The 24,040-nt window shown below is 39.8% G+C and overlaps 1 protein-coding gene across 2 annotated transcripts in view; it reads right to left on the bottom strand.

Moving 5' to 3' along the window:
• Positions 1-13,631: 13,631 nt before the first annotated feature.
• The window catches only part of NCK2 (NCK adaptor protein 2), an 86,415-nt gene continuing 76,006 nt past the window's right edge, over positions 13,632-24,040 (bottom strand). For both annotated transcript variants that reach the window (XM_032100428.1, XM_032100427.1), the window contains one exon: positions 13,632-15,005. In XM_032100428.1, coding sequence (XP_031956319.1) covers positions 14,811-15,005 — 195 coding nt within the window. In that variant the 3' untranslated portion in view covers positions 13,632-14,810. The remainder of the gene's footprint in view (positions 15,006-24,040) is intronic.

Genomic DNA, 24,040 nt, shown 5'->3' with positions numbered 1-24,040 from the left:
ACAGAAGCACTCAGGAGAGAAAAATACAGATGTAAAAATGCACTAGGAAAAAATTGTCTGCATAACCATGCTTGAGAGTATGTCACAGCCTCAGTTACTCCTGTGGCTCACAGCAACCTCTCTGCATTAAGGTAATGTCTTTTGTTGGGAGCACACATCAGTAGGCAAAAAGCTGTGACAGCAGAGTTGTGCTTAAGAGAAAAGCATTACTTTTGTATCAGTGCCAATCAATAGACCTGATTTAATGCTCTTCCCTTTCTGTGTGAGTATCAGTGGAAGCTCATTCCTCATCCTGATCTTCTTGTTCACCCCCCACCCCACGCTTGTTGCATGAAAAACTCACGTGTGTACCTCAGCTTTCTCTTGTTCTTCCGCATGATCAGTTTTTCTTCCAATACCATTCCACAGGGCACCTTTTTTAAAAGGGTTTACTTATCTCTCTTAATACTGCCCATTTGTTTTAAATGCCAGTCCTAGAACTGTGAGGCAGTTTCTTTTATTCTGGATGAAGCAAGATGGGAGAAAACAGGTTGCACTGATAATCCAGGCAAACTAGGTCTGATTCAAGTCCCAGAGACTGTTGGAGGACTGTGGATTTCAGTGACAGCAGCATGACACCAAAGCCTCTGTGAACATCATACAAACCTTCACTGTGTTTCCCCTCAATCAGTGACAAGAAATTGGGCTTTTACTAATATTTCACACTTTTATTTTCACTGTTGTCTTTAAGCCTCATCCTCAGTATTATGGCATGCTTGAAAACTGAGCAGAAAGTCGCAGGGCCACGTGCAGGGCTGAAATGACAGTCACAAGTACGTGAAGCATGAGCCAGTGGGTTTTAATGCTGTAGCACTGAAGGGAGATACATTTCAGTCCCAGAGTTCCCACTCCCAAGTCCCCATGTCTCCATTTTTTAATTTTTTGGATCCCAAGAATATTCTCAGACCAATGTATTCAAAATGGAAATGAATAATCACCAGCTTAACAACAGTCATTAATCCCCTGTAAGCACACTTCTGCATGAATCTATTAATTCTCATTTCCAAGTTTTCAGAATTAAAGTGTTTGATATAGTACATGCTACTTATTCCCTTTAATTAAACAACCTCCCACTGCTGAAGCGGGTGAAATATTTCATCAGTCAAGAGCATGCACAGCCCTCATGAAGAAAGTTTCTGGGCTTGCCTGACACACAATAAAATATGGAGCATCAGCTGAAGTTTCTTGGCTCACCTTAAATCCCACTTGTGGCAGAAGCAGCAGGGGAATGAATTCCCTCCTTCTTTACAACATGCACCTTAAGAGAGAATTGCACAGTTCCGATTTATATTGAACATCCTCTATACCCTTCTTCACAGCCTGAAGTGTGGCTCTGATCAACAGCAAAAAGAAATGATGAATAACATCGCTGAGCACCTGAATAACAGCAAATCAGTGACCTATAGGAAACAGTTTTGCAGCAGCAAAGCAATTCCACGTGAACAAGGGTCCATTCATGTGATGAATCCATGTGATTTGCCACTTGGCAACTCTGGAAATAAATTCTAGTAGCAGAGGGATACACTGTCTAAGTAGTGTTGTAAAAGGAAGAGACTGGCTGGGTTTTTATTTCTCAGTGCTGCAAAGCACATGGAAGAACAGGCCAATGGCAGAAAATGCACAATACCATTTAATTTTTCTAATTCCTTATTTAATTCCCTCTATTTTGGGGGCATCTACAAAACATGTATACAGTGTACAGGAGTAATCTTATGACATTTGTTATTTATTATCCTTCTCATAAATAGAAAATGGAAACATACCACTCTGCCAAGAAGGTGGACTTTCACACATTCAAGGCAAACTGAAGTCTGTAGTGGCTTTTTAAATGGTGTTTCATAAGCAGGGCCCAAGATTGTGCCTTCAGTTTCATATATGATTGAGAAATCTCACATAGTAAGCACACAGATAAGAAGAGGAGGGCACAACAGTGAAAGCATTGGGGTCATAGGGGGTCTATTTGACATGGGTGCCTCACGTCCAAGCAGGATTGTGACCCTGCTTGCACAGAGGAGCTTAGGACTAGAGGAAAGGGAGCAGGATATCTTGGCATGGAGCAAGCACACTCATCCAAAAGAGCACAGGCATTTGAGGAAGTCATGTTTTTGAGTCTAGAACTGAAAAAAAATGCTCATTCCTTTGAGACTTTTAAGGTTTTAGGTCACTTTGAACAAGCTTTCTTTAAGTGTGTGCAATGCAAGTCATTCCTGAAAATCCCAGAGGCCTAACACCATCCCCTTGATGGAATCAGATTACAAGGAAAACTTGGGTCATTCAAGAAACATCAACTAATAACAAAGTCATCTCTGGCAGTCCCAGTGGACTGCAGTGTAGGAGGCTGTGAATCACTGAAGACATGGGAAAATGGCAGCAAGAGAAACTAAAAAAAGACCAGTTTGCAGCAGATAAACAGGTGTAACCTTGCTAAACCCTTCTGCAAGCAGTAGTCAGCAGCTGATCACCGCCTGGAAACTCACTGCTCTTTTAAGTATCCAGTGTCTAGTACTAAACATCTTATAATGAATTACAGAGTAATTACTGAAATGTGAAGCTTGTGAATCCAGTCAGTTCCAACCAGCAGAGAAGAAAGGAACATCATTAAACAGCAAGCTTAATGCTTCTTTCAGAGAAGCTGAAAGAGAACCCAAGAGGAACAAACTGCCAAACAAGCTACAGTTGTGTTATATTGCTATACCATCACAAAGATAAACATCAAAACCCATGAGATGAAGGAATTGAAAGCAATCATTCCTGATCTACTTTTTAAGCTCTTTCACACATTGAAAACGTTTCTCACTACGATGATGCAACAAGGACTGTCTCGAAGGCAAGTCCTGAAACTGGGAATATATGTGACACTGTCTTCTCTGTAATTCCAAAGGACTGGAGGAAAGTATGTCTCTAAAAAAATACAGGCTGGGCATGACCTGGCAATATGCACATTGCAGCTCAGAAAGCTGATGGTGTCCTGGGCTGCATCAAAAGCAGCGTGGGCAGCAGGGCAAGGGACGGGATTCTGCCCCTCTACTCTGCTCCTGTGAGACCCCACCTGGAGAGCTGCATCCACCTCTGGGGACCCCAGCACATGAAAGGCGTGGACCTACTGGAGTTGAGAGGAGGGCTGCGAACATGATCAGAGGGCTGGAACACCTCTCCTGTGAAAACAGGCTGAGAGAATCTGGGTTGTTCAGCCTAGAGAAGAGAAGGCTCTGGGGAGACCTTACAGCACCTACCAGAACCTAATGGGAGCTGACAAAGAGAGCTGGGCAGGGACTTCCCACAAGGACATGTAGTGACAGAACAAGGGGGAAATGGCTTTAAACTGAAAGAGGGTAGATTTAGATTAGATATTAAGAAGAAATTATTTACTTGTGAGGGTGGTGAGGCACTGGGACAGGGTGCCCAGAGAAGTTGTGGATGTCCCATCCCTGCAAGTGTCTAAGACCATGCTGGATGGGGTTTTGAGCAACCTGGTCTAATGGAAGCTATCCCTGCCCATGGCAGGGGGATTGGAACTAGATGATCTTTAAGGTCTGTTCCAACCAAAACCATGCTGTGATTCTGTGAGACATCCAGAATTTATTTTTAATACTGGCTTATTATAGATAAAGAAAACTTGCAAAATCCCTATGGGATGGGAATGTAAGGCCCAAGTGTATAGGCACAGTAATACCATAGTGTTCCTTGAAGAGCTGGAACATTATTTGGAAACATTATATATGGAAAGGTGAAATAAACTGAGAAAACAAATAGCATCCTTTTCTTCTCCAGCTTGAGGTTCCTAAGTCCCAAAGTGTAATATCCTTTAAATTCTTACTATTAAGGTTTTATCCATTAAAAATATATCTAACACTTAAAACACTTTCCTCTAGCTAGGATCAAATAACATTAGACAAGGGAGCTCTGAAGTTGGAGGGCTGAATTTTAATAACCAGAAAATCTGAGAAAAGCCACACTAATTCTACAGCAGAAAACTTAGGAAGTCAGATTCAGTTAAGAACAGTGCAATAGTTCATATTGAACGAAGCATGAAATATGACATTCTCTTAGCAGATTTGGCACCATCTCCACTTTTTATACTTCCTGCAAGATTGGTAAATATGCCTCATCTGAGATAGTTTAGAAAACACAGATGTATACTCCAGTCAGCTGCTCTGGAATACAAGTTAACATTCCTGATCCCCTATATTTTCTAAAATTAGGTCTCTTAAAATCATAAGTGCAAGTGCCTTAATACCTTCTGATATCAAACAGAAGTCAGTAAAAAATGAATTGTATTAGAGTTTGATCCAAAGCCAAGTCTAGTCATTTTGATCTTTCCATTAAATTTCAGCCTGCCTCAGTATAAGCCCTTAGAGAACACGTAAAGTAAATGTTGATGCTCTTTGTGGTTATTGCATAATATTGCGAGGTTCTCTGCAAGTAATTTCCTTCTTCTGCATCTCAGTTCATGGCCACTGCCCATTAAAACCCAAAGCATTCTCAAATTAACAATCAGGGTGCCAGATAAGTTACATGTGTGCTTCTCAGTATAGGCAGCATTGCTGAGGGGCAGTGACACACAAATCGTGCTGAAACATGTTAACAAGCCTGTATATTCAAAACATGTGGCGAGTGTAAACTGCAATCATTTACCAGAAGACAGTACCAAGACTGGCCAGTTTCCTGAGTTCTAGGGCAAGAAATTCAGACAGGAGGAAGCACTGTCAAACTTCTCTACCATCTGGAAAGGATAAGGCTTACAGGAAGGGTGAATGACATTCAGAGAAAGAAATGCCTTCATTAACTTCTGTTTTTTTCAGTACCTATCATGTTAGATGAGCATAAAAATCTATAGCTCTCTAGATCACAATTTATCATGACTTAATTTCAAGACTGTTCCTCCCAATGTCTGCTGACACAGATACAAGCTTCTGTGAAAATCTCTCAGCTTTCTTTATCAAGCCAGTAAAAGATGGCTTTCATGACTGGGAAGCACAGCAGCTGAAAGCCCAGGGGAGGATTAGTTCAGAGCACCATGTTAAGAGTTCATAACTCACTTGCACCCATCCTGACTGGGAGGAGATGGGTCCCATTCAGAAGTACAAGGCCTCACAAGGACTGATGAGGAACCAGCAAAGAGACGACATCAGCCAATATTACTAACAAGAAAGGTGTATTTTTAACCCACATTCACTACTTTTGCAACAATTATGTTCTCTTGCTTTAAAAACAGAAGCACCACAGAGAGCCTTTTATGCAGTGTTTTTAAGGCCTTGCATCCCTCTAATATAAGTGTACTGGTTAAGTCTACTGTTAGAGCTGTATAAATAGGAGGGCCAGCACAGACATCAACACCTCTTCATTGAAAAGAGATGATTCAGAATTGACACACATCTTATTTTACCTCTCGTCGTCAAGTTTCATGCATCATCAGCTCCCAATCCAACTCATATCCATGCTGATGTGAAATGACATACAAATAGCCTCATACTGCACTTCCATCAGGGATGGAGCAATCCTGTATTTTCTGTGTACTGATGGCAGGCAACACATTCTTCTTATGGCAGTGGGCAGTGAGGTTCTCTGGCTGGCATGGGTATGACTACGTAAGTGCAGACATTTTTCACGTTTAGTGGGTATGGCTGGTGTGAGAAGCAGGTTCAAGGGTTTTTTTTCCAAGTATCAGACTTAAAACAACTTGAGCAAGTATCAGGGCTGCAAACCATATCAGCCATGGAAACCAAAGGGATATGTGTCCCCAAGCTATCAGTATGGTGGGGAAGGAGGAAGAGCAGAGGAGTTTTAATGCAATTAAGTACCTTACACTAAAATTGTTCAAGTATTGGTTCTTCCTTCCTAAGGCACTGAGCTCACCAAGGATTAAAGCACCCATGTGAATCTAGGACAACATGGATTACACTCATGCTCAAGGGTAATCAAACTTTCCCTGGCGATCAGTCTGCTGCGAAAAGGCTTGCACTGATTCTGAATGGAGCACTGAGTTAGTTCTGGAACAAATCAAATCTGAAGCAGTCTTTTAAATGGAGGGAAAGTAAACAGGCAGACACACATATCTATCTGGGACAAAGGGGATTTCTTAGATGTCTTCATTTCCTGCCACAGAGGCTGACTGCTTATTCAAGCCCACTGCTATTTATATCCCGTCTCTGTATCTTGGGAGAAAATGCATGAATTTCTTCAGAATGAAACTGAAGTTCCTCTGGGCTGGGCCTGCTCAGCCCAGTCCCTTAGCAAATGCCTCACGTGATCATTTTGAACTCCACTCCTGCTCACTGGTGCCAACACATGCATCACTCCATTCGTGTGGGTGAGCACACTCCCAATGGCACTGTCACCAGTCCTTTTATGCTGCTTCGTTTCCATGGCTCCTTGGTGTATGCTCTTTGTCTGCTCTCCATCATCACTGTACAGTGCATGACAATTACTTTGGCTCCTCTTTTCAGTTTGAGCTTTTCCTTCCTTTTGTATGTGGGCTGGGCGCTATTTTTTTCTTTTTAATTAAAGGGCTTTGTTTATGATATCAGGTTTTGAATGAAGATTTTATAGCACACACCATAATTATAACAGTCCCAATAAATAGCCCAAACTGGCATTTACAGCTATAACACAGTGTAATAGTTATATGCCACTGTAAGAACTCCACTGTATCAGCCTAAATATGGATCGATGCAATTCAAGCAAATCAGATCTCAAAAGCTGCTACTGCTGAATTGCAACTCTCTTGGAGGAATGATTGCTATTCTCTCTGTTCAGTGCTGGAAAATACCATCCAGTAGGTCAAGCAGAAGAAACTTCAGGCAGCAAGAAAGGAGGGATGGGACATCACTCCCAAATACCAGCAAAAGAATTTCACTACCCCTCTTTTGATGAGCATGCTGTGTGGCATTTGGGGTAAATATGCAGAAATACTGGCCATTTATTTTCCCACTCCCCATTTCAGAATTGCAGATGCTTAGCCTGTTTGAGCACCTTCCACAGTGAGAACACATGCACTGAGGCTCTGAAGTCAAGCTGCTGATTCAAGTGGGCATTATACCATCCAATAACCACCTGCGTGAGTAAGAACAGGTTTGATCAGGCCATACAGTTATTTGCTCAATGGTCTGTTCCTTGATGTTCCCACAGCACAAATACTGCTCCATGTAGGGAAATAGGTCTGCTCCTCTGCAATCTGGGGGTGTAAGGGAGAAGTGTGGAGCAAAGCAATCATTCCTCTTCATTAGGCAGGCTCTAAATATGAAAGATTGTAAATGGAGGGAGAGTAGAAATAATTGAAGACAAGAAGAAGGAGATGAAAAACTGAAGAAGCTCTAGGGCAAAAGAGAAAACAGGTGAGAAAAGCAAAAAGGCAGAATAGGAGACCAAGTACAAATGAGACAGGAAGTCAGTGCAGATGAATAAAGCACAGGACAAGCAGGATTCCTGGAAGCTCAACCAACTTCAAAGAAAATTATGCCAGACCACATGCAACTGCACTAGGAAAAACAAAAGAAAATTGATTCATCTAAGTCATCATAAAAGTAAAATCATTGCAGTTAACAGTAAAATAATAAAAATTTAAGATAGGTGACTGTGTGGTGCCCTACCCTCAAAGATTCAGAACTGTAGTATGCACAGCTTGATTTCAGATATATTCCTGGAGGTGGTTGGGTTTGTTCTTCAGAAATTCTAAAACTAATTAACATCCTCGTAATGCCGAGGAACGCAATCTCCTCCTTCCATAAGTAACCAAAGTGGTTCCTGACATTGCATTATATAACAAGCTCCTCCGTTATTAGTTTTAAAATGATTTGCAAGCTTATACAGAGCATTCTATTCAAACCAGAATGGTAACCTGTTCCCTCTTTCTTTCTTCTCAAAAGAATGGCCAGAGTTCATTCTATTAGCACAAAGTGCTTCCCAGAACTACCATGAAGTAGGAAAGCACTTTTGGCTCTTATTTCCCCAACAGAGGATAGCGCAATTCATCAAGACGAGTATTATTTCCCAAGAAGCCAACACTGGATGGAAAGGCCATTTTTCCAAATGATCCACAAAGTTCCAGAACAGCAGCCAAGGACGAGGAGACTTTCCAGGAACTAAGAAGACTGTTAAGACAGATGCATGTGTATTTCTAAGGAAAAAAAATTGGAGAGAAAAAAAGCCAAATGAACAACAAAAAAAAAAAAGGAAAAAGTAAGTCTGATGCTATTTTAGGGAGACAAGTCTCCAGGACCACTGTTTTACAATATGGAATGTTGCCATGGAGGGGCCCATAACTGGTAATCTAATACTCACCACTCGGCAAAGGACTGAGTTGAGATTGATAACTTTTGAAACATGCTCAGACTTCTAATTTTTACAGAAGAAGTAATACTAAAGAGCATCAGAAGGCTAACAAGATATGTATGGTTATATGCTGCATCAGAAATACCAGCTAAAATGAAGACATAATTTCTCTTAAACCATTCTGAACTTCATAGCAGAATGATTACAGAGATAAGCCAGAGAAGTGGTACATCTGATCAAAGTTACCTGTTAGCACAAGAAACAACCCTGAGACTTACTAACACAAAACATCAAACACTGATAATGTCAGCATTCACTGCTGAACTAGTAAGGGCAAAGGACAAAAATAACTAGGTTTAATGAGTTCTCTGTGGCACCCACCCATTCCTGGTGGGTTCTTCAACACCTTGTTCTTCTCTTCACACTGCACTCTGTGCTTAGCCCAAGCTAGCTGCACAAGAGCCCTGACACTATTGAAATCTCTTCTAACATAATCACAGTTGCCCTGTCTTTGGTGGAGACAGGTTGTGGCAGCACAAAGCCAGGCCAATGCCGATGCCAAACCAAGGAACATGAAGCAGTACCCCACTTTTCACTGGGACATAAACCTAGAAGGATTTTCATTAGGAAAGCTGTCATAAACACCAGTACCCTTAATTCTCCTGGGGCCTCAACATTCATATTCCCTCCTACAGTGCTAATTCCTGCAAATTTACTTACATATAAATACACTGTACACCAAAAAAGGGTTAAGTTTAACTTCTACAAATTAGCTATGTATATTCAAATGACAATAAACATCCGAATTCTCCAAAGAGAAACCATCAAGACACTTGGTTAATGATGCCAGAGCCTGCTCTCTCTGACTGTCTGCTGGTGCCCTTACCCGCAATTGTTTATGGCTGTATTATCATCATCATCATCTCTGGACTTAGTATTCCAAACATACCAGCTGCCCACAACTGAAGGGCTTCTTTGCATTACCAATTATAATTGCACTGAATGCGCTACTGGTTCTGTGACATAAAAAGGAATTAAAAAAAAAAGTCATCAAGCTTATTTCAACTTGAGAGAGCTGAACCCAGGTGAAAAACTAAGTCAGTAACCCACAGAACCCACTAATTAATTACCATATAGATGTATGTATCCAATCTAATAGAGATCAAAATTAAAAAAAAAATAAAGAAAGAAAGTAGCCCATTATTCACCACCAGTTTCAATTACAGCTGGGAGAATAATTCCATTTAACACATTCCCTGTGGCCTGGCCCACACTCAAGACATGTTTTTTGGGAAGAAGCTTAGAAGCAAAATCTGGCTTGAAAACTGGAGCAAGACACTTCTTTTGAAGTCTTCCCTCAAAAACCAAAACGAAAAACCCACCACCACAAAAGAAATCCCCAAAATCCCAGTTCTCCCCTTTTTAAGATGACTACTATTTTCTGTAGTAAAGCATTGAGATTAACAACTTTATCCATCCACTCCTTCAATAAAATGGACTAAATCAGCATTAATTTGTTAACCTTTGTATTGCTTCATGCACTCATGTCATATGGTGTCAAGATAAATTCCAAACTAAATCCATTTAGGAAAATAGAAAATAACATTTCTTACCTGTTACTATTTCCTCATAACTGTGAACTCCCACTCTGAAGATAAGCTGTCAAGTTAGAGTCCTCTTTTTTCTTTCTTTTTGTTAAGCCTCCCACTCTTAAACCGTTTAATATTACCACATGGGAAAGAAAATGCAAGGAAAAACTTGTCTAATGTGCCAATGGCTACATGCCACTTCTATTAGTCAGCTTCTCTATCAGCCTGGGTGGATAGTTGAAGTAACAACAGGGGAAACAGCCTATTTTCTAACAAGAAAAGAAACACTAAGAATACGCCAGAAAAAAAAGTTACATTTTAAAATACAAAAAGAGTGTAGGGTTCCAGCAGCATGCAAAAGACCAGAAAATACTACAGTTATAAGTATACTATATATAAGTTATTTTTCACATTAAGTCAATTTAGGTCAAAAAACATTGTGTTGATTTCTCCAAGTTATATATCTAACAGCTACAGATATGAACACCCACCTAAAACAGAGAGAAAGACAGCAAGCTATTGCTTTTGCAAGACACTGGCACAGGAACATACACACATTAGGCATTATTATCACGTACTAAAGCTGGTGCACATTTGGATTGCAATTGCAGTATACTTTCTGAAAGAGTATTGCACAACTGATTTACTTGTTAGTCAAAACAGTGAATGAATGGCAGCGTTTACTTGCATCCTACTCTAAAAACTTTCATTCATGTGGTACAGGTGATCTGTAGTGCTCTTCAGGACTGTGCACGCTGTACTCTTGCTGGCTTACACTTTTCCACTTCATAAAAAAGGCACTGAATTTTGAAGGTACTGAAAAGAAAAGAATAAGAAGGTTCACAGTTCCTTGAGCATTTTAAGAGCTCAGTGTTACTTTAGCAATACAACTTTCACAGCTTATTACAAATATGTTAACAAGTTTCCATTTAAAAATGAGTCATCCCATCCCACTGGAGTAAGAAAACAGAACTTGTCAGATTCAGATTGTAGAGATTGCCCAAGTTTCATTTACCTCTACAACACTGAATTAAACTAGCTTAAGATCAAGAAGAAATGAAAGCCCTTACAGTTATTTAGTAGCTTTTGCCACGTAAATTGTCACATGTAGCTCAAAGGAGCTGTGATCCATTTTCTAGTTTTTTATTTATAATTTAGGAAAAAATCTGACTCATTTTTTAGGTGAAATTGTATCGTGGCATTTTGAAAGTACTTCAACGTTGTATTCTAACAGAAGTTATTGTTCTAAGTGTGGAGGCTCTCTATTTTCCCATAGTGAAACCATTAAACCAGACACCAAACTTTACAGTACAGAAAAGTTACAATAAAGGTTTGGAAGAACAGCTGTAAACTTTTAGGATTTAATATACGTTTATGAGACAAGAAGATCTGAATAGAGAACACTGAGCAGAATCATTCAAGCGGGGGACTTCAGAGTTTGTTCATGCAGTCAGTGATGTTAAATACCCAACTGCATGTCTATATTATTGCCTCTTCTCAAAAGCAAAGAGTAAGCAAATCCTTTGCTTTTAAAACACAGTAGGTCCATGTGAGTTTACCTGGCAAGTTCTCAGTGCACTCTTATATTAATCCTTTGCTAATTTGTCCCCACCTAATATGTGATACCAAAAGGGGTGATACCACAAACAGTCAAGATAACTTCAATTGGGAGCTTGTCAACAAGCTCCCAGAGCTAAAATTATAAACACGGATCTCAAATTTCTGCCACTGTGTGGAAAGTACAGCAACTGTTACGGATTCACAGGTCATCCACAGTCCTTCGTAGACACCAGCAAGGTAAAGAAACATTAACAGCTGTACAGGAATAATACTTAAAAGTACAACTTATGCACCTGTGTCAATCAGGTATGATGGCAAAAGCCAGACTGAACACCATAAGGAAAAATCACCACTTCTACTCCATCAGAAATTATTTGAGCCTTTAATGAATACTGCAGGCAAAGGAAGTCAGGTCACCATGACTCAGCTCATATTTTTAAAAAACATCCCCCCCCCTCCCCTAAGCTTTGACAAAGAGGCTATAAGTAGTCAAAAAATAAAGGTGAGGTTTTGTCAAATAATTGAAAGGTATGTATGAAATAGGAAAATAATAATAACATCCATGTCTATTGCCCCTTTCAAGCAGTTAGTACTGAAGATTATTAATGCTTAAGCCAAGTCCAACAAGTGAGATGAAAAGGACAGGAAAAGGTGGCAAAATTTGTATGAATATATCTCATTAATGGTGGGAACAACTGAAGAGCTATTAATGAGCCTGTTGAATGGAAAGCATGCTGATAAAATACACCATGGGAAAAACCCAGGTGAGATCTACTTGAAAAAAAAGAAAAGAAATTACATGAGCTAGTCATTTACAGGTCATAAATTAACTAACTGCTTCCAAAACAAAGTACTTTACAATTCACACCTCAAGACACAGAAGCTGTTTACAGAGGATGAGGTAACAAAAACAAGCAAAGAAAATTTGATAAATCCATTAAAATATAAAGCATATGGCAAAATCTTCATTCAGATGTCTATTTGACTTAGTTCTAAGCTACTAAGACTAGAAAGGAGTTAGGAACTAAGAGAGCTTGTAAAAATGGACTCTAGAAAAAAGTGAAAAAAGATTGCAAGAGGCATAATGAAGGCCCCTGAAACAGGAAACATAGGCAATATTTCAGGAAAAAAATGAACAAGGTGCATGAAACAGTAATTAGAGTAATCAGTTTACTGAAAAGGTAAACCAATCCCGTATATAATTTTTGCAAATACTACCAAGAGACAATGAGACTGAAAAGCAATTCACTCAAACCTGAAAATGCTCATACAACATATGACTTTCTTAATGTTATTGCCATACTTGGTACATGCTTAGATTCACCTAAAGAAAAAACTAGGAATTAGAAGGCAGATCCCTACATTCTCTGCAGAATTCACTCATGAGGTTTAAGAAGCTCACTGTGAAGTCCTTCTGTAGGTAAGTTGTAAACAACTGGTACTTCTCACCAACTTCCTAAGGAAAACTTCTATCTTCTTAGAAGACAGTCATGGGTAGGTGCTCTTCAGGATAATGCATGATCATTTTGGATTGCTCTGAATCACTGCTTTCTTTCTTTCATTACGCTTTACCAAGCACAAGTGTCACTGCCCAGTTTTTAGTTAATGCACATACAGAAAAATACAGTTTTTAGTTCCAATACAAGCTGTCAAGTCAGAAAACCTTACAGAAATAAGATTTCAAGAGTGGTGGAAAAATAGTACGTGCATAGAACTTCAGAAACTGTACTTGCCTCTTGGATCTGAGCAAGGCTGCGGTTCATTTGCAAAGGTGCCAGTGCAGTCTCCTGGCAGTGGCATGATTTACCCCAAAGCAAGTCAGACAGTGCTGGTGTCTGCTCAACCTGCTCTGGAGTTATACACAGAGGTAGTTCCACTACTACTGGCTGAAATACAGAATAGGTTAAGAAATGTGTTTTAATAGCAAAGAGGTACCAGGAAACAGGTCCATCTTGCAGTTTTCATTAAAGCTTTGAATGGACTTAATTATCACAGAAACAAGAAACACAGAGCTCATTAGACACTGCCTCATATCAAAACTGTCCTCTGCAGTTGCAGATGATTTCTTTTTAAGCCACACAAATTCCAAGACAAACAAATTCATTATTCACCCTATTTCCCCTTGCTAAAGTAACACCAGGACTACCACCCAAGGATAAATCCAGTACTCCATCATGACATAATACCTTTTTTATTACAATATCCAAAAAACTGAGTATGCAAGATTTTGAGATCTCATGATCCCTTCTTCAATCTCAGGAATGTGCCATCTAAAGACTGTATATTTAAACCATAAAGGAGTTTAAATGTAAAGAAAAGAGAAAAATGCATTTTCTTCATAAACATTCTGTGTGTCTCTTCCTACCAACCACGCCATCCTCTGTAAAACCCGAAGATTTCTTTCTGTAAAGCAAATATATATATAGTGTTGGTAGCCCGCCCCACCCTGTCCCAAGATCAGTTTTTATTAATCTTCTGTATTAGTGTCAACAATCAGCTACAGATACATATTACTTTGAGAATTAAATACATAATCATTTAATTCAAACAAGCAGAAGGGCAAGAGGAAAAAGCATTATGTGGATGGCACATTTGGTTGTAGATTACCAAAACATTCAGCCTTTACAATTCAATTATTCTTTCTCTAGTAATCAACTTTCAAATAAAATTTCTCTTTGTTGCAATTACAGACCAAAATACACTAGTTTTCTTTTACTACAATCTTACCATAGTAGTTTAAGAAGTACTATTACAAAATGTTTTGAATTAGTGTACTCTTTACAAAGAGTCAGAGAGGCAATGTAATAGCAGAGTACAGTGTAAAGAGTGCTTCTAGGAACTAGGAGATTTTGTATTATCCTACTCGGTAAGCGATATAGCTACAGAACTCACAGCCACAACTGTTATGTCTACTCTCTCTCACTCAAGCAGCTGCAGCTTCAGTGCATTCAAACTGTGCCCGATGTCTCTGAACGGAGAGTTCTGCCTGCATGAGCAGTCTGAACAGATTAACACTGGTTCGAATTGAAAACGCCCCTCCTTGATCTGAGCTAACTATGTAAACGTACACAGGAGAGGGGCGTTTTGAACTCTGCCGGGAAGGTGAGTGCTCGCCATGGCCACCCAAGGGAAACTCTCAACCTGAAGAGAGGTGGTCAGAGGTTAACAAAACTGGAACACAAAAAGATGCAAACAAAAAGAAAGGACAAACAGCAACTGACAGAGCAAACACTTTAGAAAGAGCCTATTCCTTAAGCCTGCTTCAGATATTGCTCTGCTCTATAAAAGTGAATTTAGGACCTAAGGCTTGTAAGTTATAAGAGGCCCAGGTGGCCAAGTCCATCTTCAATGTCACTGAAGTGCTTTCACAAGATATAGCTTTTCCCCGTGTTCACTGGTGAAGATGGGAGCCTTTTTGTAGTGTTCCACCAACTCATCCATAGTATTAAAGCGTCGCTGCCCAATACAATAGACATTGTCCACGAGCTGCACCTTGAAATGTTTGTTCTTCCCCGACGCCTTTAGAGATACTGAGAAGTCACTGGGCTGTTGAGAAGAATTCAAAAAGAAAAAGAAAATTACATAAAAGTGAACAAAATGAAGGCATAATTTTTGGTTTCAGGAACAAACTGTGTCATATAGTTGACAGTAATTTACATAAGTCTTTGTTCCACAGCTCAGTGCTTTAGCTACTTAAGAAACCCAATAGCCTATTATTCAATAAATAATTGCCATCGTTATTAAAGTGTGCAGTTAAGTCAGTTAAGTAAAAGCTCCCCAGATGCACAGTCTGAAGTTGCCAATTACATGACTAAATTGCAAATATTATCTTAGTTACTCAATCTAGAAGCACAAGAATGTCAAGGAGAAGGGAAAATTTTTTATCATGCATGTCTTCCTCACTAGAGTGCCCTGGAGAAAACAGTGACTGCAATACTGCTTGTGCAAGATGAAAATTCCCCATATCGTGACCACTAGAGGGCCGTTCTTGCTTTGCATTGCAAAAGACAAAAACACATGCACCTTTTATCTTCATTATCACATGTATGGGGAATAATTTCTCCCATTGAGTACACTTTCTTTGTAAAAAAAGATAAAGCTATAGAAGAAAAACACAGGACAAATCTCACCATCACACCACCACCCACAAAAGACAGAATTTATGCACTAATTAAGTTATTCAGGATGTAACAATTTCTAATGATAAATCTCTTCATCCTGGCCATCAGTTGCTTTAACAAGGGAGTGCTGTCATCCAAACAGCCAGAATAAGACCATTCCACTTTCTTCACCACAAGCCACCACAGGAGGGTAGAAAGGACACAATATCCCTTGCTTCCAGCTGAACTGTCTCCAGCCACCTACTGCTGCTAGCTGGCCACAGAAATGGTGCAGAAGCCTGGGCAATAAGGATTTAATGTGCTGCTATGCCTCAAGCACGGACGACCATTCAAGCAGGCAAGCTAGAAAAGGATGTGGCTGGAAAGGGGGGATATGCAGAGGTAAGGCAGCACCTTTCTGGGACCAATTTTCCTGTTCTGGTCCATGAAGACCACACAACACAAAACAGTGCAGGCATGGGAATGGGGTCAAGGAGCAGGCAAGTCCAGTAGAGGGGGATCAAGACCACCAAAAGGCCCTCAAAGCTCCCCCCATTTTCATGAAGTCCAGAAGACTACACATGCCAATTCATTTACATGACAAGCAAGAAACCTAATCCCAGGGAGGGGAAAACTTACCTATAAGAAGGTAGCCCCAAAACGCCTTGGATGTGTCCCCCAGGCCCTCGATACCCTGTTGGCTGGATTGATCCTGGATCCAGGACTGTGGATCTCTTTTCCTCTGCAATATGATCTTTCACTTTCTTCCCTCTTTTCTTTTATTATTCCTCTCACTATTAGAGAATGGGGGCAAAACATGAATTTCTATGCCAAGTAGTTTGCTAATAAAACTCCATGAACTTCTTTTGGACCCTTCTGGTTTTTGCCATTCTTTGATGAATCTTGGATGCTCCCTTCCATGTAGGAGTGGGATGTGACAGATGGGAGCATGGGTTTGCCCTGTGGCAGCTGTATGGAGGTAGGTGTCACCAGCCAGCAGGAAAATGAATAATAAAAAGCACACACTGGAGTCTGTAACAAGCACTTAATGGAGTTAAGTAATGCCTGGTGCTAGTCTGGAGGTCCTGCTGCAGGGTCTCAGCCCACTGAAGGCATGGCTTCAAGCACAAACTGCTGAAGGCACGTGCCAGGCTTTTGACACAACCTTACTGTGTCCCTTGGTCCTTTCCCACCATGCTGCTTTGGCTGGGCCAGCACTGCAAACCTGAGCTTGTCCAGGTTAAACAAAACCCACCAGCTGGTTAACAGCCCTGCCTTAGGAACAACCCTGAGCATAGCAGAGGACCAAGTGGAGGGGTCACGAGCCCTCACATGTTACTGCTGTCACCAGACTTCAGGTCATGAAACCACACCCTAAGAGTCCTCTACACTGCATTTGCGAGGGGTCAAATACACACTGAGTGCATACTCATGTCCAAATAAGCTGGAGGACAGCATTTTCTCAGACAGGCTGTCTTTATTCCTGAAATAAAGTGTGTCTCTACCCACACATCCCTCATGTCCTGCCTATCCCAAAATCTCATCTCTTGCATTTCCCACTCACCTGTTTTAGCACTAATGCTTTCTCTGCCTTCCCTCTGACTCCATGCACCCTGCCCACAGCAAACAAAGCTCCTGCCATGCCTGTTGATCTGGCTCTGGTCCAACTCCTCAGACTCACAGCTTGGCTTTGGGCAGCAGCTCTTCCCTTTTTGTAGTGCTAAAGGCAGCAGCAACCTCCCCACACCCCTGGCCCAACCCTCTTCTACTTGAAGCCACTACATTCCAGAGCAACAGGCATCACTTCTTCAAAAATTATTTTATGTAACACCAACAGGATAATTACTTGTTCCATCTACAGTCCAGTGTCACCGGGCCTTGACCGGGTCAGTACAGGCTCCATCAGGAAGGCTTCCTCTGGCATTGAGCAGCCACTGGCTCAAAATACATGGAACACTCTCTGTGACTGCCAGGAGGGGACTGGGAAGGGTGGGGGAAAGTGATGGAAAGAAATGTGCATAAGAACATATCTTTGGTATTTCCAATGCTCCACCCAAGATACATTTTGTGCCTTGTCATCCATCCCTAACTCCAAGCATGAAAACTGCTATTTTAAGCCAGCTCTCTCTGATACTAAGCCCCTGCCTCAGGAGCATCACAAAGAAGGCCGCACAGAACTCAGTGACACTGAGACTGACTTCTTTTCAGCACTTACCCCACTGGGTTAAAGCTAACCTGGCTGTACAAACACTTTGGTGTGGTTAAGGCTCTGAATGCAGCGTGGACAAACCCTCCAGCAGCCACAGCCACACAAGCCTGGGACCTGGTTCCAGTGGTATCTCCACAGTTCCAAGCTGCAGCCATGGAACAGTAACAAAGCACAGGCCCGCACAAACGAAGCTCTGCAGAAGCTTTGGGACCTTGGGCTCACAGAGGAGAAATTTAGGGCATGGGCTCTGGGCAGTGTGCTGATTGCTGGGCCCTGAACACAGGCAGGTCTGTAGGGTCTCACCAAGGACAGACTGAGGCAGCAAGTACAGATTAGCTGGTTAGGATTCAAAAAACAATATCAAATCTTGCTAAGTTCTGCTGCTTCCATGGGTGATGCCTACACCAAACAAAAACCACTAACCAGAAGGCCCTCAATTAAAACAGAAGAACTTACAAATGGGAAGTTCATAATCTGAACTAAACAGATTTGTTTTAGGAACAGGAAACAATGTTATGGCGAAAGTTTAAGTGAAATAATCACTTTGCTCTCAAAAAAGTTTTAATGTTTTCTGACAAAGCAGAGTTGTTTTTAGCCTGTAAAAATTATGAGCTTTCAAAGCTCCTTGTTATCTGTTGAGAATCATTATTTCTAGACCATTAAGGATGTGCTAATGACATGCAGAGAGATGCTGGACCTCTGACCTACTGTCCTATGACCCAGACACTGGCCAGACTTCTATCTTTGTGAAGTGATCCACACAATACATTAAATACTCTTTCTGCCATTTTAATTATAACCTTAGTGAATGAACATTTCTCATGAACTACTGTCTATTCTCCACAACCGTGGAGCCTGCTAGTTAGATTGATACATAAGTAGAAGACGTTATCATATTTTCTGCAGAATATATTACAAAGTTTATTCTTTTCATTATCTGATTTAATTAAAATAAAATGTAAAAAGCGGAAAGGCTGATCTAACTCTTTTGAGAGTCATCATCCGGTGCAAAGAGATGGAAGAGCTCAAACAGCTGTTGCAAAAATCTGAAACCCTTTATTGGTCTCAGAGTAGTAACGTCTGTAGGATTCAAGAATGAACAGCAAAAGCAATTGGACTTGGTTTTGTTTTTATTTCAGTTCCTTTCTGCCCTACCAAAAATGCAAATTCATTAAAAAATACTATTTAAAGAAAAATCTAAATAAACTATTGCTCTTAACACTACCATTTTAAAGTCTGCTGGATCAATGCAGTTTGAATTGGTTCCCTGCTGTCCTCCTTGGATTTGCTCCAAGGCTGTTTATTTTATTTACTGTTTAAGCTATTTTGTTCTAACTGCTGGCCAATTTTTCTCTCTTCTCCCTCTTAAATTAATTGCTACATTTGGATGTTTACACACTAACTTTTCCAGGAATAAAAGACTCACATACACCAAAAAAAGGCATATCAGAAGTAAGCTTTAATCCCTTAAGTTATTGAAGAGTTGATGATGCTGCAACAGTTACAGAGCATAGCTTTGTGGCAGGGACCCTATGAGTACTTCTGCACCATCATAATTGGAAAGACCTAGACCTGAAAAACCTAACCTGAAGTGAAATCAATCCCTAAACCAAAAAATTAACTATTAGCTCTAATGTATCTACAGTCCAGGTGTAGTACTACTTTGAATTGTTTTCCTTTCTTTTAACACCAGCTTATATGTAGAGATGATCATAAGCTAGCTGGTGCCCACAGCACATGGAAAACAAAAGGTAGGAAGATGTATCTTTAATTTTATTTCTTTGGTGAGGAACTGAACTATCTTAAAAAGAAAAACCAAAACAACTGAAAACTATTACAAAAACAAGTGATAAAGTAATATAAGGAAAAACAGGTGAAATGGGAAAAAGAGAGTTTCCTCTTACAATCTCCATTTGAGAATGAAACGATAGTTGTATCATTTATTAATGGCAAGGTTGTGAAAAACAGCTCCCTCTGAGAGCCTTTTACTGATCCTGTAACTTATTTCAATTTTTCCCTTTCAATCCACTTCCATTCGCCAATGCCGTTTCTCAAAGAAAGATATTTTCATGCACTCATTCTTCAAACTATTCCTGACCCTTTGAGCTCCCATCAGTGAGCCTGTCCTGGGGCTCCCCAACTCCTTCCACTTCCATACCCAAGTTTTCTCTCACTTCTCCTCTTACTCAATCACCCAGCCAAAAAACTCCAAGTCATGGCTCAAAGATCTGAGGTCAGGCTGGAAAGACATTTGGATATAACCAAATACCATTCTCCTCTCTATGTAATGTTCATGTTCCAAAATCAGTATTACACAGGTTAGAAATATGAATTGGTTCCATCAATCTTCAAGTATAGCTCTAATAAGATTTCTGTTCTTCCATTTAAAATATACCACTAGGATATTTCCTTATTCCTGTTTTCAAAGAAAAACTGTCTCCTCATGTCTGCTGTACTCATCAATCACCACATGTCACAGAACATGACCAATGTTCAGTTTTTAAACAACTGCCACATATCACTGCTTCTATCCAGCAGCTGCAGGATTAAAAGCCCAGGAAAACACAGGGCACTCTGAATGCTACAGAATTGGCACATCAAAAAACATACAAATTCTCAACCTCTACTCCCTCCCTCTATTGTCATTATTTCTAGACAACAGAAAAGCTAAATATGATCTCAAAAAACTGACAAATCCAGTCACACCTACAATCCTCAATATCATTTTAATACATCTACAATCATCAGTATCATCTTTAAACTATACCCTGCAACTCTGTTTAGGATGGGCTACTGTAATTTGAATGCTGTGATGCTACCAGCAGAAGGTAGACATTACTTCCTAATGAATAACTGCCCCTGAAATCATCCAAAAATTTGCATAGCTCAGACTCTCAGAGTCTGAGAAAAATAACACCTTCTCTGCTTCATGAGAAGACCTTATAGGACTATGAAGCACTGGTGTTTGCCTGATCACCAGTTTCGCACCCACCTGCAGAGGAGTGCAAGGGGCCCGCCAAGCTCTGACAGAAGCTCCCTTTGAAGTTTAAGGGTGTCTGCAGCAAAGGCTCTGCTCAGAAGCTGGAGGTGACACACTACTGCTTCCTGTTAGCTACAGCACTAGTGAGCACACTTGTTTCCTGGTGTGAATCTGAACAAAACAACACTCTCCCACCCAAATTTGCTTCTCTAAATCTGAGATCTTCAAAGCACGACAATCACCCACCCAACTAAGACCACCAGTATCAGCCAAGGCCTGTTTGTCTTGGGTTAGGAACTACACAAAGAGAGCAAAAATCTGACCACTGAAGAGCCTGCAATCCAAAAAGTGACTCTACAGAGACTGCATATGTTAAATCTACATTTTTTTGTTCAGGAGTGCTACTTAAATAAGACAAATATCAGGTTTCATTAGCCTGGCAGCCTGCAACAGAAAGAACAAATCAAGCAGTATTTCTAACTAGGCAACATGCCCAGTTCTTTTAGATCTCCAAAACTAAGGTGACATTACCGAGCTGTAACAGAGTTGGCAAAAATGTTATCAGTAGGTAACTGTGCCTGTTACATAAACTATGGGCTTAAATGGTTCAAACAAGTTTATGGTTCCAATAATAGTATTTCGTAATTAATGAAGATAATCAGGCTCCTAGCTACCTTATGGAGTTCATCTCAGGTTATTCTCCACTATGGCAGCATCCTGTAGATCTAAGTGTTTCTGAGCAGAATATTTTTGGCTAAAGGAATCTAGCTGTTAGACAAACACCTGGTAAATTAAACCTAGAGAAATACTGTAAAATCTTGCAACTACTAACACCTGAAATGGAAAAACATTACAGTCTCATCAAGTGACTACAGAATAATACAAACCTTCATCTATCCAAGGAGAGCTTTTCATAGCTCAGTAACAAGAACAAAACTGAAATCTAAGTAAAACTTTTATACAGACAAATTTTTGTAACTATGGTGATGGAACGCTACAGAAAACTCTAAAACAGGTCAAAAATCAGGCACAGAATTAGCAGTATGAGTCACAGTTTTATCTATGGGCCTTTCTATAAAGGAATAACCCCTGCATCCACAGCTTTAATAGGTAACACCACAATGTAAAGGGAAGTGCTGGTCTGCTGGTCAGATGAGCAAACCAGAGAGCTGACAACTTGGCTCTGCTCAGTCTGTTCTCTCTAATCAAGATCTTCTGCTCAGATTGTGCAGACACTCCTGGTGACTTTCAGCCACAGCATGAACAACCTCTGTAGTCATACACGTGAAATACAGCAACTGTCAGAAATTTATGAGATATTGCTAAACTCTTTCTTTGTTCCATACATAATAAGTTCGAAATAGATATTTTATGATCCTTTTCTCAATGCTATCAATTATGCCCATTCGCTTATTATATCACCTGTGGCACTTCAGGGAAAAACTAGCAATCCCCAGCATCTTATAATTCACATACATAAACACACCATTAGCATGGAATGATACATAAGGATTGGGGCAGATGAAAGTTTGAGATGCAGTAAATTATTTCTTTAAACCTAATAAAAACTAGAACTCTCATGTAGTACTAATAAAAAGGAGGCATTTACATGCATAACTACGGTTTTCTAATTGCTAAAAAAAGTCTCAAGTACAGGGTTTGCAAGACCAGATAAAGAGTACAAAAAGAAGGAAAAAAGGTAAGTTCCTCAATTCAGCGCTTTTTTTTTCCTGCGGGTGAGCAAAAAACTTGCTGTGATATGAACTGAATAAATTTTCTATTACCTCACTAAGTGTTAGGTGCTGGAAATAGTTTGAAGACCACATGCAAAATGAATCTTTTTGTACTCCAAAGCAATGATTTCTCCAGCAAGAGTGCAGGCAGAAAAGTTTGAAACTGCTCTGAATACAAGGATTTAGCGTTATGATGTCACATTACATTAAAAGGTTACTGTGTTCTGTCAAGGCAATTTGTTTACTCCAGAGATAAAGGTAGACTCTTAAGAGCAAAAAACCCAAGCCATAGCATAGTGGTCACTGTGACATGTCATGCACTGAGAAATGGGTGAGCATTTTTGTATTTTAAGTAATGTATCAATTTTTGAACTCTCCTTCTGGCACTTTCCCAAGAAATGAAAGGAAATTGATAGCTATAGTCTCAGGATATATCACAATGTAGCCTCTAGAACTGAAAGTGAGCTTCTACCTGCGGGACAGACATGCCAAGAATCCACCACATCCAGTATGCCCCTGTCAGAAAGCATGTTGACAGAAAAATAATGTCAAAAAAAAAAAAAAAAGACCTACTGTAATTTAATGATTACCATAATCCTCCAGTGGCTTTCTACATTTCAGAAGACCATGTGTCCCACATCAGTCTTTTCTTCTGTTGACTAAACAAACTTGATTCCTCTCAGCCTCTGTAAATCAGTCATGATTTCTAAATTCCTATTTTATTTCCTGTCTTCCTCTGGTTTATTTTTATTTAATCTCTGGTTTTTTTCCTGTTCTCCTGTGGTTTATTTGCATTTGCCTTTGTTTAGTGATTACAATTAAGCAGAAATAGGAATTCAATTACACAGAGCTTCAAAGAAAGGGTAGTTTGATAGCTATCATGTTTTTTGCAGAGCAAATTCATTAAGGAGAGGTGCCTGAAATTTAATCAGACAATACTGTCTTCAGATAAAAATATCTGGGACTGTTACAAAATCGTGCTTTGTCAATTTTGTCAATGTTACATATGATGTAAGATTCAAATCTGTCACCTTTTCAAAATCACAGTCAAGGGATAATTAAATTTTAGTGCTTTAACTATGAATTCTCTGGCCTCAGCATACATGAAAGTCCTTTCAGCTGAATTTTAAATCTGAACTTTTGGAATTACATAAACCATAATCAGCATTACTCAGATCCCTCTGATGTCATCAAGGCTCAATTTACAAGGCATATGAGCTGCTGACTTGACCCTTTCTGTTGTATATTATAACTACTAGATTATTAACAACTAGATACAATAATAACTTTACCTTATTACAATCTAAATGATCTAAGTAGATCAAAAATACATTAAAATGGGATTTTAACTAATAAAAAAATGATGTAATTATTCAATTAAAAGCAGAACAGAACTGACCAATGTAAAGATTCTATTTGAAATTAGCTTTAAGATCAAATCAATGACCAAATATTCAATCAACTAGAATTATTTTATCTTCTAGTGCTTTAAATTTGAGGATTGCATAAGAAACACATGAAAAGCCAAATGGAAACCTGAAATATTTACCTGCTTGTCC

This window comes from Corvus moneduloides, chromosome 2, assembly GCF_009650955.1.
Source record: "Corvus moneduloides isolate bCorMon1 chromosome 2, bCorMon1.pri, whole genome shotgun sequence".
NCBI lineage: Eukaryota > Metazoa > Chordata > Aves > Passeriformes > Corvidae > Corvus > Corvus moneduloides.
Note: the sequence above shows the minus strand (reverse complement) of the source record. Positions and strands in the feature narration are given on the sequence as shown.